Here is a 15,354-nt window from a genome sequence, read left to right on the forward strand (position 1 = left end):
TTCAACGTCCAACAGAAGAAAATCTCCCGCCATTATCGCGTTGTGTAATCTCTTGAACCGGCAATCAAAGATTACAGAGACAAAGATTAGATTACAGATATAAACTTTAGTGACAGTCCAAAAATAAATAAATAAATCTCACTATATATATATATATTGATAATTGAAGCCAAGAGAGAGGAGAGAGAAATAGCCTCTGCATAGAGATGAAACCCAAAGGAAAAAGAGTTTCGGCCCTCAAGTCGAAGTTAGGGTTACCCTCTGTCTTCCTCTTTTGCTCCCTCTGCTTCTTGACCGGCCTCTTCGGACACATCATCTTCTCTAAGGTCTATATCTCTCTGTGCATATATATATATATATATATATGTATATATATACATATACATATACATATACATATACATATGTATGTGTTTGTATTATTGAGTTGAGTTGAATATATTGTTGTTTGTGTTTGCAGGATGAAATTGGTGTTCGATCGAGGCCTAGATTGCTCAAATCGGTTGGGGAAGAGGATGATTCGATGCCGCATGGAGAAACTGGAGAATCTGGGGTTACTTCGATCCCGTTTCAGGTGTTTGATCTTCTTCGTTGTTAATCTGCATTTTGTAGACCTAATCAAGTCGATTTTAGCGAATAATGTTAGATTGGCTATGCGGATTAATAAAATGAATAAACTCCATTTTGGTGATTTTGTTTGGACGAATTGGATCTTTGAAACAATAATCATGGATTTATTACAGGTAGAGGCATAATTAATGATGATTTGGGATTTTTGATGAATTAACGATGGATTCCCCCTCCCCCAGGTTTTAACATGACGGCTTGAGAGACTGTATTAAGTTTGCCCATCGAAAATTCCTTTTGAATTCCCAATTTTTTAGTTTAAATCAGATGGTTTATTAACTAGTGAAACCACCTTTGAGCCATTCATGAAATGTTTAGGAGCATAATTCATTAAAATCGAAGTCTCAATGTTATGTGGTGGGGATTTATTTAATTCATAATAATGCAGAAGTTATCCATATGCAAAGCATGCCTTGTTGAGCAATAAGCCTCTTTTTATCTTTGAGTGAGATGAGGATTTGAGAGAGACGCACATCTCATCAAAGTTGAAGTTTGTATTAATGGGTTCATGAAGATTAAATTGTATACAAGTTGCACAATCAAATTACATTGGTATGCTTTTATTAGAAGATTGTTCAAGGCAGTGGACTATTAAGTTAAATATGGATTATTCTATACTTTGGACCTTTTTTTTTTTTTTGGTTATATCTTGGCAAGAAGCATGCTCCACACACCTACTTTGCCCCTATGGGAACTTTAACCATCAACCTTCTACTTTGTACTTTGCCCCTATGGAGACTTTAACCCTGGACCTTCTACTTTGGAAAGTGAGGAAGTACCTTTAGGTTACAGCCCTTGGTATATACTTTGGAACTTTTTTATCTTGAAAATTGAGAAACATGCAATTAATCATGTTTTTCTGCCCTTTAGTTTCTTTGGGATCGGCGAACTGATTATAGATCTTAGGGCATACTTCTTACACTCCACTTCTTTTATTTTGTTCTCCTGTACTACTGTATAATTTTAAATTTGTAATTATTCCTTTCTTTCAATTTTTAAAAATGAGTTCATCAATCTGGAGACATTAAAAGAGATAGAGAAGGGTTTTGTTTATTATGCCCAAGAAAATAGGGAATGTACAATTTTCTTGAAAAAAATCTTAATTAAATGTTTATACCTTTGAACATGCATATAACCATTGACTGAGTCACACAAAATCCTATTGTTGTGAATATCACGTGTCTTTGGCTCTTGGTTGCAGATAATTCATTCCTTGAGCCCCGTGATTTGGGCAGTGCATTTTGTCATAGATGTGGTGTGCTGCCATGCCGGTCCAGCTGTCCAAAAAATTGGAATTGGGAAAAGAATATAATATAATGATTGACTTGAAGGAATCATTCTTTTCTTTCTGACCTTTGAGCATAGTTTATACTGCTTGCAGAAACTTGCTGTTTAACTTGAAAATATTTAAAAACTGTGCTTAATAAATCACATGGCTAAATTTTCACTTCTTAATTTTTTATATAGTGACTATTGAGCCCTGAAAGAATGCTATATTCCTGCTACTAACTCATTCATCTCCCTTCCTCCTTTGTAACTGGAATCTAGTAAAGATGTCTTTGTTCTACCATTCATGAATATTGTTATGGGTTCTATTAGATTATGCAGTTCCATTCTAGGACTATGTAAAAATATCTTAGTCCTTTGTGGTTTAAGTGCTGACTTTAACTCTGTGAATGCGTACTTCTGAGTTGAGCTTACCATCAGAAAGTTGGAGTGAGAAAATGCATGGAAAAAAAAAAAAAAAAGACACATAAGTAGTGTACAACTCTTTATTGGCCGACCAACTTGGACATTTGAAAAAGAATACCTGAATTAAGAAGTTGATTGATCAAAAGGGGCTGCACAGCTCTAGAATCTTTCAGGATGCGTTATTTATTGGATAAATAAGATCATAATTTTTCGGTTTTTTACTTTTATTTTTTTCATTAGTTCATTTGTTTACATACTTAAGCTTGATTGCAGGTTTTGAGCTGGAAACCTCGAGCTCTTTATTTTCCTAATTTTGCAACAGCAGAACAATGCCAAAACATAATTGATGTGGCAAGGTCAAAACTTAAACCATCAGGTCTAGCTTTTCGGAAGGGAGAAACTGCTGAGACTACCAAGGGAATTAGAACAAGGTATCTTTTCTTAATATATTGATATTCTTCCTTTATGAAGTCATATAGTAGACATTCGTATATAAAAAATGTCTTGCTCTTTGTATCTTGGTTAGAAATTCTTGTACTGATTTGCAGCAACCATTTAGAGAGAATCAATCAACTTCAATAGCCTTTGAGTCATTAAATCTGGTTCAGTTGCTTGTTTGCTGCATCTTTCTTCCAACTTTTAATCTGCATAAAGTATTAACGTTATTGTTCCTGATTAACTTTCAGAATTTTGCAGGATCCTGTCTATTTGGTTTATCTATATATTTTGGTACCTGATTTCTTTTAATTAATGTCACCTACTTACCCGTGTATCAAGCCTCCTGGCAACAACTATCTGTCTTCTTAATACTTAGGTTGACTCCTTTTAGATTCTACTTAAGAATCACAAAAAGTATTATTCCTCACTTATGCATTCTGCTTAGAACTTAGTAAGCTTCATTTCTCTCTATTTGCATTTAGTACTGCATTTCTCTTGTATATGCTCATCTACATCTTTAATAGACTTTGCGTTCCAAACATGGAATTGGAGGAAACTATTTTACCTCCAATACCAATTTTAAAACACCGATTCCATGCTTCCAAACATTGCTTTAGGGTTTTATATACTCATTCGTATTCGAGTTTTGGTATTCATTTTTTGAACGGAAGTTAAATGTTTGTATTGTAAAAACATTTCTCTCTTGATTCCGGATGGACCAATACGTGGTGCTGCATATGCCAATATTGATGGGCACACCAAGAGAGGGTGTTCATTATTTCTGAGTGTTGATACGACTTTCGTCTGGTTGCTGACTGTTTGAATTAATACTTTCCTTGGCAACAGCTCTGGCACATTTATCAGTGCATCAGAAGACGGAACTGGAAGTTTGGAGAACGTTGAGATAAAAATTGCAAGGGCTACAATGATTCCAAGGATCCATGGAGAGGTATTATATTTGGCAATATACTGTTTATATTAAGTGATGATTATGAAGCTTATTTATGCTGGAACTGTAAAAAGCTTTGAACGATAACTCCATGTCAGGCCACTCTTTCCCTTAAATCGATTGCAAAAGAAAAATCGGGGAAAAAGGAAGACAACTTTCTATGGGCCATTGTGGTTGTATTTTGATAACCTAGAAGGAGGTTACCTGGTGCAGTACTAAAAAAGACTGTCAAGCATGAGCACATGGGTGTAAGTCTGGGAGGAGCCTTTTTCTTTTTGTCCAGATCAATGCCAAAGATTTGGCCGTTTCCATTTTACCCCTCCCAATACCCCGCATAGGTGGGACAAACAGTATGGCCGTTTTGATAACTTAAGAGTAATTGCACATTTGCACTCCCTTCCTTTACATTTAGAATTTTCAACATGTAGTGCTATTTCGTTCTTTATGGTGCAATGTAACCATGTTTTAGCTTAACTCTTGTTTCCAAGTGTAGATTTATGTTACAAATAATCACATTTTTTCTTTTTAAATAATCACATGTATCTTTATACTTGGAAGAGATTAATGTATTAACATAGAATGTTCAATATTTTCTTTCCTTGCATTGAAAATTTGAACTAATCTTTTATTACAGGTCCATTCTGAGATAGACTGAGTAATGCCAGGATATCACCATATTGCAGGCATTTAATATTCTGCGGTATGAGATTGGGCAGAGATATGTTTCTCATTATGACGCATTCCACCCGGCTGAGTATGGTCCACAGGAGAGCCAAAGGGTACATATTATTCTATCTCTCCATTATGTCTTAATATTTTAGGAAGTCACCACTTACTTTATCCATACTTCTTACTGATTGGAGTTATTGGATGTGGTAAGTGCTTGAACTATGGCAGCCTTCTTCAATTTGTATAGTGGTCTGCTCTCTCTCTCTCTGCCACTCACCCTCCACGCACACACACTACGAATACAAAGGAGTTAGGATGATTTAGATTGTGGTAACACAAAACTGCTATATTGTCCTGAATCCTACTAACTGGTCACTAAAATCAGTTATACGGCAACCATAACACAATCACATGTAAGATTTCTGCCTCAACAAACATGAGACATTTGCAAAAATGAATGACACAATTGTTACTCATAATAAATTTTCTTTTCAGTTTTGTTAGGATTTGTGTCTCAAATTCTTTCAATACTTGGGTTTTCTTTTGAGTCGTATTTTGTATGGGAATTTCTTGTTTGGAAAGTCTCGGCCTTTAAGGAAGTAGTTGTCTTGCGTTCTAAGGAATTTGTTGTCAGGCAAGTCTAAGCCTCTAAGGAATTGTGTTTAAGTCTCTATAAATAGAGAGGGAGTTGTTTGGAGAAGGTAGAGAAGAAAAGAGAATGGTGAAGTGAGTGAGAAGAGAAGAGAGTGGTGAGTATGTTTAAAGTAGAGGGATATAGCCTCATAGAAAGTGGATTTGCTGTTAGCCCTAATAGAGTGGGTTTTGCTCTCAAGCCCAAAAAGAGCGGTGGAGTTAGTTGAGTGATTTCTTACGAGGTAGTGAGTGCATTCTCTACAGTTGTAACATCCCTTCTCTTCATCAATGATTAGTGGAATCTCTTCTCTCCGTGGACGTAGGTCAAGTTCGATTGGCCGAACCACGAAAAATATTGTGTTTTTGTGTGTTGCGTGTTGTTTGTTTTGTGATTGGATCTCCATATTTGTGATGTGATTTGCTTCCACTAATGATCCCCCCCTTAAACAGACTTTTTAGAGTAATTCACCAAAACCAAACAAATTGAAAATGAGACTTCTGTGTATAAAGCTTCATACTGGAAGTTTGTTTTGTTAGCTGATTTACTCTATAGAGTCATTACTTGGTGTATTGAGGGTTTATAGGCATGCAGAGTTGCTTTGTTTGGTTCTCTATTGAGTAATGTATTGTTGTTGTTTTTATTTCTTTTTCTCTTATTTTCAATTTGTTTGGTTTTGGTGAATTACTCTAAAGAGTCTGTTTAAGGAGGGAATCATTTTTGGATGTATTTCCCAACAAGTTGTACATTCTTTTATCTTGTTTTTTAATTTAAACACATTGGGGGTGATCAGCACTCTTTCCATCTCAATTTAATTTATTTATTACCCAAGAGATGTCAGTTGGAAACACCTAATGATTGATTTTTACATGAGAAGTCATCACATATCTGAAATAGATGTGAAACATGCACGTAGAATTTTCAGAAGATGCTTTCCTTTTGTTATAGATGTGTGTCAAGTGTTAAACCTGTACAACTCAAGAACCATCACTTCACTTTATTAATCACGTGCAGATTGCTTCCTTCTTGCTGTATCTATCTGATGTGGAAGAAGGTGGTGAAACCATGTTTCCTTTCGAGGTAAGATTCGAATTTTTTGTGTTTGTCATTTATTTTGGATTCACTAGTGACAGATATGAGCGACCATCCTAATTTTTTTATTTGCAGAATGACTCGAACATGGGTGTGGGCTATGATTACCAAAAATGCATTGGTTTGAAAGTGAAGCCTCGCCAAGGGGATGGACTTCTTTTTTATTCATTGTTTCCAAATGGCACAATCGATCGGGTAATTGTTCTTTTTTTCAATTCAACTTCTCTCGGACTAGTTACCTTGTTGAATTGTTATGAATATTAATATTGATTTTATTCTAGTAAATATAGAGCTTGTTCAAGGATACAATTGACTAAAACTCCTACTTCAGTTGTGTTATAAAGTATGGCCTTCGGAAAAGAAACAGTGGCGTTGAATTTCCTAAAACATGTTGAGAATTGATCAACTGCTATCAAAGTGCATCACCAACTCCCTACTAAATTCTGGAATGTGGAGCAGAAGAACACGGCGTGCAATTTTTCCTCCAATTCCACTATAACATCCTCACACCTATCTATGGTTTCTTGCTGTCAATTGCCATTTAAAAATTCCCCTTTAGAAACATTCTCAGTGGGGTTCTCTATACCTCCCAACCTGGCAGCCTTTTTCGTCAGCACCACTTCCTAATATATGCTTGCTTGCTAGGCTTTCCTGTTTCTTGAGAATGTATTGGGTAACCCCGGGAGTACCAACGATGTTGTGCCCTCGGCCAATGGTGAATAGTTATTTCCAATTTTCAAGGAAAGTAGTGACTATTCATTGGCCAAAGGTACTATATAGTCAGTCCCCCATGGCATTCGGTATTTTTTCCCGTTTCTGGTACCTTGTCTGCCCCACAAGAGATGCTTCCTTTATCTAGGCTACTATATGACTTCATTTTGAATGTTTGATTTGATGATTTGACTTTTTTTGACTTCTGCAACCTGGAGCTATTAGAGAGTACTGTGATATAAGTTGAGGTAACTCTCACAGGTGTTGGGAAATATAGGGAGTGAGAGACAGAATGAGGTAAGGAGCACATGCATTTATGTGTCTCCCCTCTGGTTCTTTTTAATGGAACAACAGCCACTGAAGTTTCTCCCTTTGAATGTTTGATAACTAAGACGGACCAATTGGCATCATTTGGATCATTCAGCCTCATTTAGAGTCTCCGTCTTTACTTTACCGGGAAAGCTTTCTTGGTTGAAGTGTAAGATCACAAAAACTTACTGCTTTCCTCATATTCACTTTGCTTAGTCCATTAGTCAATTTTTTACTCCTTGCTCCTCTATCCGAAAAATGTTCAAACCGTAAAGCCTATATAGTTGAGTGGGATACTGAATTATTTGTCTGTTTTTTCCTTGTGGCTTCATTTGATTGCCAAAAAGGTGGACGAAACTAACGGCAAGTCAGTAACTAATTTAATTTCCCTTGCATTTGACCACTATATTTCAAGCATTAGAGGCCATTTTCTGGTTCAATAGTGAAAGTTAGGGCTGACTAGGGTAAGGTCGCGACTTCAAGCCTAAGAGCACTCACTTAGCAAAAGACAATTGATAGATTAGGTTTGACTCCGGCCTGCCCCTCCCTAGATCCCGAGTAGGCGTGACCAACAAGGTAAGGTCCTTTACTTTCTTTTCTTTTTTTTTGTTTGTTTGTTTTTTTTTAGCTATTGATGAAACGAGGCATTGTAGGGAAGACTTTGTTGGTATCTTTTGTTTCACTGATTGTAATGATTTTTTTTTTTTTTCTCATCTTCCAAATTGATTTACTATTCTTTTCAGACTTCTCTTCATGGGAGCTGTCCAGTGATTAAAGGGGAGAAATGGGTGGCTACAAAGTGGATCCGAGATCAAGAGCGAGGGGATTGATTTCTATAGTGACATATAGAAGGCATTCTAGTTCAAAATTCATATATTCTTTTGAGCATTAAGATTGCCTCCTTGTGTGAAAAATGGAAAATTTGTCACCATCATTATAAGTAGTACATCAAGCAAGCAACAGCAAAACTTTAAATTTTTACATATGGGTTTATTATTAAATCTCCTTTGAACTGCATTTGCATGCCAAGGAGTACTCATGTTCTGCCTTCTTACTCCCTACCCTTCACAAGCCTCTCGCTTTATTTGCCCACGGTTTCATGATTGTTTTTTTCCTTTTCCAAAGTCTTTTTTATGAGAGTACCTTAATTGCTGCAATGGTGATGAACATCTTTTTTTTAAACGTCCGGTGTGAAATAATTTTTTCCAAGTTTCATCATCCCAATTCCATGTTTGCTAAAATTATCTATTTTTTTCGTTGGCTAATAGGCATTTAGTCTAATGGTATAACTTTTTTTTTTTTGTCAAAGAGAGAGAAATGATTCTAGCTAGATTGTGGAAAAAAAAATGTGAGTGATTGAGTGTTTCTTGTCATGAAAAAAAAGATATATTATAACCTTCTAAAATACTCTAGGGAGTTGTGCATTTTCTTACCACCTCAATTTGAACATTTTAAAGATTTTCAATGCAGGAGCAACAATAGATTCCATCTCGAGGAGAAAGTATTGGGCGTGTTCGGCGCATTGTGTGTGCACCAGGCTCATTCGAGCCTTGCATGTTATGCATGCACAAGCACGTATAATTTGGGTGAGTCATTGCACCCGGTGCATCCAATATTTATTTTAACAGGAGTCAAATATTTGAGAAATATAGTGAGATTTTTATACGACGTTAAAGGAAAAGGGTAATTGTTTGTTGATAGTCTTACTCTTACATTTAAGGGACTCAGATTCTCTACTATGCTATACTAATTTTTCCTATTGTACTCTTTTTTGTGCACACACCTCTTTATTTCATCAAAAACTCTTTATTTTGAAATAATGACTATTGCATCTTCAAAGCAATTCACATTACATTCTTAACGTAATGATGGTGATTTTTTGAAATAATTGGTATTAAATTTTCACCTAACATATTTAAAAAAAATTTAATATAAATTATACTAATCTCTCATGAGGTTCGACAAATTATATATATACATATATTTGTAAATTTTAATCTACTTTAACCTCCTTAAGATTTGGAAATAATAAAAACTGATGCACTTATAATGTCCTTAACCTTCGACTTTCTCTTTTAGAAGACTAGAATCAACCATAATACATTTGGTACTTGGGCAAATATATTTGCTCAGACTTTGACCAAAAGTTTCTAAAATAATAATTTTGTCCTTTTTTTAATAAATTATTATAATATAATGACATTATTAACTTTTTACACTGTTCACAAACGAAACTAGAGTAGGTCAAAACAATAGAGTTCAACAGTAATTTACCCAAAACACACCCAAAAAAAATACTGTAAAACATTTTAATTTACCCAAAAACATATACTACATTTTCTTCTGTGCATATAAGCATGATAAAAACACAATCATCAGGATAAAACAAGTGTCTCCCATGGATCCTACTTTGTTGCATCTAATGAATAGAGAGCGTTTTTTTTTTAATAATAATAATAAATTATTAAATTATTGTAGCGATGGTAAAATAGTATATACAAATCCACCTGTCACTCTACTGGACCTCGTATACTAAAATATGGAAGGGAAAAAAAGAACCGTTGGAGACTGAAGAATCGCGTGTAACGGATAGTTTCTTTTTTCAAAAATACATTCCATTCCAAGAATAACGTATCAAAAATTTTCACTTTCATTTGCATCTCTCTCATAAACAAAACCTCGGAGCACAAGCACTTTCTCTTACTCTTCTGACTTTCTTCGAATCCCACAACGATACAAAGTTCAAGATCTTCAATCGATTTGGTCGATACATCGATTCAATCTCATTCAAGACATTATCGCTCGATTAATTTCTGCGTTAAATAGTTTGCATTAATTGTCAGAATTTCAAATTTCTTTCTGCGATGGATCTAGGTTGCTTGGACATGGGTTGCATTGAAAAGCAGAGCAACGAGCCGGTTCTTGATTCAGAAAACAATGCGAACGAGTCTGTAATGACGACTTCGAAGATCGGAAAGGTATGTATTCTATTGTTAATGTGTGTTTCACTTGGAATCACTGTTGTTTTGTTGGATCTCACTTAGTTTTCGTTTCAAAACCCTAACAATTGAATTTCACTTTCACTTCTTTTTTCTTTTTTTTTTTGTTTTGGTTTTAATTTTGGAAATTTGATATCTTAAGCGTATTTGTATAATCGGTTTGTGTATCATTACTCTTTTTTCTTTTCTTGGTTTCATATCAGTGAATTTAGAATCTTAAACACTGACAGGTAAATTTCACTGTTCTTGTTCTTGTGTACTTTCATTTTTCTCTTTGTTAGGATTTAGAATCCATAGATACTAACCATTAAATTCAGATGTCAATTACATTTTATTCAGAATATTAAAATCTCCCGAGTGTAAGAATAAAATTTATTGACTTTTAAATTGTTCTGAGAATTACAGAATAGTTATGCATTAAAAAGATATCACGAGGAAACAAATTGAATTCTATTTATGGAGGTTGCTTCCATTTTGATTGAGAAGGATGTTGTGGTGAAAGCATGTGATTAGTGATTTATTTACCCCCAAGTACTACTAATTCACAGAAAAGTCTTGAAAAACAAGTTCAATTATGTACAGGCAAAGTATAGAAAACAAACAGCAATACAAGTGGCAACAATTTTATATGGTTCTTTCTACTGAGGTCTACATTTTGCATGAAATCTGATTAGAGAAGTTCTATGATAATGGAAGAAACTGTAAAGAGATAGGTCAGGGCATTTATTTCTTGATACTCATGGAGAAAACCTCTCATTGAATCATGGCTAATTTAATTAGGTTTGACTTAGATGAATCATTGAATATGAGCTGGCTAGTTTGATGGCTCGAAGTTCTGTTTGAATTATGCCAGCCTTGGGATAGGAAGGGACGTACATACACTTCCTATTTTGATTTGTGAAAGAAACAGTTCTCTGAGTAAGTCATTAATTTTCTGTTCTCGATGGAACTATAACACGTGATTAGTTGCATTTACTAAGAAAGAAGTCTATGACGTTTCTTTAAATGAATCAATCATCCTCTTTTTTTCTGGCAATTGAATCACTAGTAGTGGGTATTTGCCACAACACCTAAGATACTGTACTCTACATACAGTTGTTCATTTTGTCAGTGTTCATATGGATGTTTGCAAATTACAGATTAAATATATGATTCCTTAACACCTATCGAATATTCAGTATGCCCACTTGTTTTTCTAGCACGTTCAATGGGATCTTTTGGACTGTCCAATAGGCAATACACTTGCAAGTTGCAACACTAATAAAGTTTCAGACTTTTAATGATCAGAAGAAACAGTCTCCTAACCACTTTTGAAGCTTCTCTTATTGGAAGAGTTGTTGGTTATTATGTCATTTAGTAGTTCCATAAATTTTTTGACTTCATGGATCGTTATGTCTACAAAATCACTTTTAGTAACAAGATACTGTTGTCATAGACAGTGTGTGGCTCCAATGGTGATGTGTATACAATTAGTAGGAAATTCGTTTTGCACTGTTGCTCTATGAGATGCTAGAGAACTTGAATTCATGAGTTGGAATTCCATCTATATTTTTGAAGTCAATGCTTGCTTATATCATTTCCTTATATCAGATGGCCCAAAATTATCTGCTATTATGCTAGTCAAGTTGTAAGAAAAACCTTGAATTTTGAAGTTTTTTTTTTTTTTTAAATGCTATCCTTTTATTTCATCTTTCTCATGGTTGAGTCTCTTTGGTGCCCATTTTTTAATTTAATGAATACTGCAGAATAAGGCATTGAAAGAGGCTAGCCAGTCAAATGTGAGTGCTCTAAACAAATTTACATCACAAATTAAAAAGCCTCCTCATCGAAAAGGTTCACCTCTCAACTGGTTCCCACGCAAAAAGGTGGACTCCTACTTAAAGAGGAAAATAAAACTCCTGCAGGTAGTAGGAAGCGTCATGCATTCCATTCTGCTTATTGAATAAATACAAGGTTTGACATTCTAACTAACACTGATTCGCTTAATACAGGAAGTAAGTGGCATGAAAACTCTCGATGAGACTTTAGGTGATTCAAATCCCCACTACTCAAGAGTCTTGAGAGAAAAAATTGCAGTTAGAGAGGCTGCACAGAAGGCAATGGAGGCTCGGAAGGCTGCAATGGTGGAAGCATCTTGGTGTCGAATACTTCGAGCAGCAAGGTGGGTATTGTAATTCAAAACTTCCATAATAGCACCTCTTGTCTTCCATCCTCTCTTTTGCCCATATTGGAGGGAAGAAAATTTGTAGAGGAGGAAAGATGACTCATCCCTCCTACTATCCTTTCTCTCCTTGTCTCCTCTCTACCGAATGAAGGAAGTTTGTTCCTTCTTTCCTGTTTTCCGTCCACCCCTCTTCCTTCCTTCCTAACGAACAAAGCATTAGAGTGTATAGGAAATGATGGGCCTATTTGATTTTATTCTGTGAAAACAGTTTTCAAGAGCTTTGAAAACTGAGAACTACAGAAGATAGTTCTCTGAAATTCAGCATTTTTTTTATATCTCAATTTCGGAAACGGTCAGCCAATCTAAGTTTTCTGAGCACACCAAACTGCATTTCTTGGTTCATCTTTTTTCTTTCTCAGGATTCAAAGTAAAGATGCAGAAGTTCTACTGTTGGAAGCGGAAAAAAGAACAGCTGAAGCTTTTGAAGCAGCAACAGCTGTTGGAGTGATCATGCACGATATACAAGATTGCTCACGGAAGCATTATGAGATAGAAACATTATCTGCTAATGGAGGAGGATCTACTACTACTACTCATCGAGTTACCGCATCTTTTGAAACTGCATTCGAAGTAGATAAACAAGTAGCTGCAGCTGTAAAAGCTGCATTCAATAGGCTTGCAAATTGCCCTTCTATAAGTAAAGAAGAATTCCAAGAGTTGCTGCGTAAAATCAGTCAAAATCCAGATACAGATGAAAATAATCAGGAATTGTCAGAGGTTTCCTCTGAATGTGAATCTGATGCGGAGTCGGAACTTGAATCGGGATCTCAAAAGGAGGATGGTTTGAGTTATCAAGACTTAAACTGTGAGATGGCAGTTGCCGAGGCAAGACAAAGGAAATACAAGATGAGGCAGCTCTCTGAGAAGTTTAATATGACAAAGCTTGTGGACATGATGCTGGAAAGACTCATGTGTTTGCATGAAGATGAACTTGCTTCTCTTGCCACTATAGTTGCAACTTGTGGTTTAAATGCTGCTCTAGCTGAAGCAGAAAACTGGAAGCAGCGTGATTTAGGCTCTGCTGGTGATTTTACTTCTGCTCCAGCTCATCATGTCTCCCGGAGAATGTCTTCCCTTGGAGCAGGAATGGTGAGAAACTCAAACATGGAATTCTTCATGGATGGGCAGATGAGAAAGAAGCAAGTTGAGGCAGAAGTTCCTAGTCTAGACAAGTTCTTGGTCAAGCACATGACTAAACTTGAAAGGGAGGTGCAAGAAGCGAAGAACACCAGAAGGAAAGAGGCCGGGGAAGAAAACAGAGAGAATTTAGATATTACTGATAATGGAAAGGTAAGTTTAGTAAATAATACAAGTTCAGCTGGGATTATACCGGACTTGGGAAGTATTCTTGTGAAGCACTCTTCAAAGTTTGAGAAGGAAATTGAAGAGGCAAAGAAGGATTCGGGGTATATGTATGAAAAGGAACACAAGAATTATAACAGCAATATGATTTCGTCAGAGGTTGTTCCTGACTTGGGAAGTATACTAACAAAGCATTCTTCAAAGCTTGAGAAGGAGATTGAAGAGACAAAAAGGAAACATGGAAAATCATTTGAACTGAATGGCAATAATTTTGACAGGTTGCAAAATAAAGGATTCAATCGTGCAAAACAAGATGTTACAGAAGTTCCTAGTCTAGATAAGTTTCTGGTGAAACATGTATCAAAACTTGAAAGGGAGGTCCTAGAAGCAAAGAACAGAAGAAAAATTGAGAAGGATGAAGGAAACAAGGTGGTGACTGACTTGAACAAATCTACTCCATCCGCACAATCAGAGGGAAGTGCAGCTTCTCCATGTTCTGATGGAGGTGGAGGAGTGGGGAAAGAAAATATCAACCTGACTTTGCGGCCACAAAATGCCACAGATTGTTCAGGAGATTCTTTTCCCCCAAACCTGGGAAGCTTAAGTGGAAATGAAATTTGCAAGACAGCAAAAACGTTGCCACAGGATGATGACAGCAAAGAAAATGAAAATAGCTTAGAAAATATACTGGTAAAGCCACCAGTTCATCGGCTGGAAAGGGAGAAAATGCAAGCATCATCACAGCAGGGAGACAGTAGGTTTCAGCGATACCAAAAGAAACATGGAGGACATGACATTACAGATTGTGAAAGTCTAGATAAAGTTTTAGTGAAGCATGTTTCAAGGCTTGAGAAAGAGAAAATGGGGTTTGGTATGAAGGAGGAAGCAGTGAAGTTGAAGAGGAGGGAAACAAACACACATTTGGAAAATGGCGAAGGTAGTTTGGACCAAATTTTGGTTAAACACAAGCCAAGACTTGAGAGGGAAAAGATGGCTGCTGCTCGGCAACCACATGAAGAGATCAAACATTCAGCATCTCGCAGAGAAGCGAGGGAGAGAGAGTTGCAAGAAGCATGGGGAGGATTGAGTTTAGGAAACTCTGTACGTCCACATGTCTCAAGACTGCAACGAGACAAGGCAAGTTCTCTCCTACTCTTGCTAAATTAAACCCACCATCCTTTGTTATGTTTTGGGATTTTCCATTTATTTCTTTGGATGTTCCACACTTCAGTTCTGTTTTTCCAATTTTACTGACATGGCTGTTTCTTCCTTATTATGTTCAGGCTGCGTGGCTTAAAGCTGAAGAAGAGGAAAGAGAAAGAGCTATATAGAGAGTTGTGAATTTTTTTTGGCATCTCACTTTTTTTTTTTTGTGTTGTTATCTTGATGATCTGTGTGAGTAAACAACTTACCAAAAAAATGCTTCCCTCACTCTAGTGATTTTGATGTTACATGTACTAAAACAGTTGATCAATGCATTTGACAGACAAGCTTTCTCATGCTTGTGTGTCTTTTCTTTCCACATGAATTGTACCTGATATATCAGTGAACCTCTTGTACATGAAAACTTCTGGATATATGATTTGTTATCTGTTTCTGCAATTTCGCTTTTGAGCTAGACATGTGTTTGCACTGGTTACTGTCAACATTGAACTCTAATAGCTGTGATGCCAGCCATAGACACTTTATTGTATTTTTCCCTTCAGAGTCT

General features: G+C 36.0%; 2 protein-coding genes across 2 annotated transcripts; both read left to right on the forward strand.

Moving 5' to 3' along the window:
• Nucleotides 1-8,608, forward strand: LOC132294136 (probable prolyl 4-hydroxylase 9). Its single transcript, XM_059791885.1, has 8 exons — nucleotides 1-326; nucleotides 461-574; nucleotides 2,593-2,750; nucleotides 3,604-3,706; nucleotides 4,390-4,485; nucleotides 6,021-6,086; nucleotides 6,174-6,293; nucleotides 7,862-8,608. The coding sequence occupies exons 1-8, from the start codon at nucleotides 207-209 to the stop codon at nucleotides 7,946-7,948; spliced, it is 864 nt and encodes a 287-aa protein (XP_059647868.1). The 5' UTR covers nucleotides 1-206; the 3' UTR covers nucleotides 7,949-8,608.
• Nucleotides 8,609-9,748: 1,140 nt separating this feature from the next.
• LOC132294137 (uncharacterized) lies at nucleotides 9,749-15,167 on the forward strand. Its single transcript, XM_059791887.1, has 5 exons — nucleotides 9,749-10,096; nucleotides 11,863-12,021; nucleotides 12,109-12,278; nucleotides 12,701-14,780; nucleotides 14,927-15,167. Exons 1-5 carry the CDS (start codon nucleotides 9,983-9,985, stop codon nucleotides 14,972-14,974), a joined length of 2,571 nt encoding a protein of 856 aa, XP_059647870.1. The 5' UTR covers nucleotides 9,749-9,982; the 3' UTR covers nucleotides 14,975-15,167.
• Nucleotides 15,168-15,354: the final 187 nt, after the last annotated feature.

The sequence above is a fragment of the Cornus florida genome, unplaced genomic scaffold (genome assembly GCF_030987335.1).
Source record: "Cornus florida cultivar Cherokee Brave unplaced genomic scaffold, ASM3098733v1 CherokeeBrave_3.0.0_Hap2_Chr02, whole genome shotgun sequence".
NCBI lineage: Eukaryota > Viridiplantae > Streptophyta > Magnoliopsida > Cornales > Cornaceae > Cornus > Cornus florida.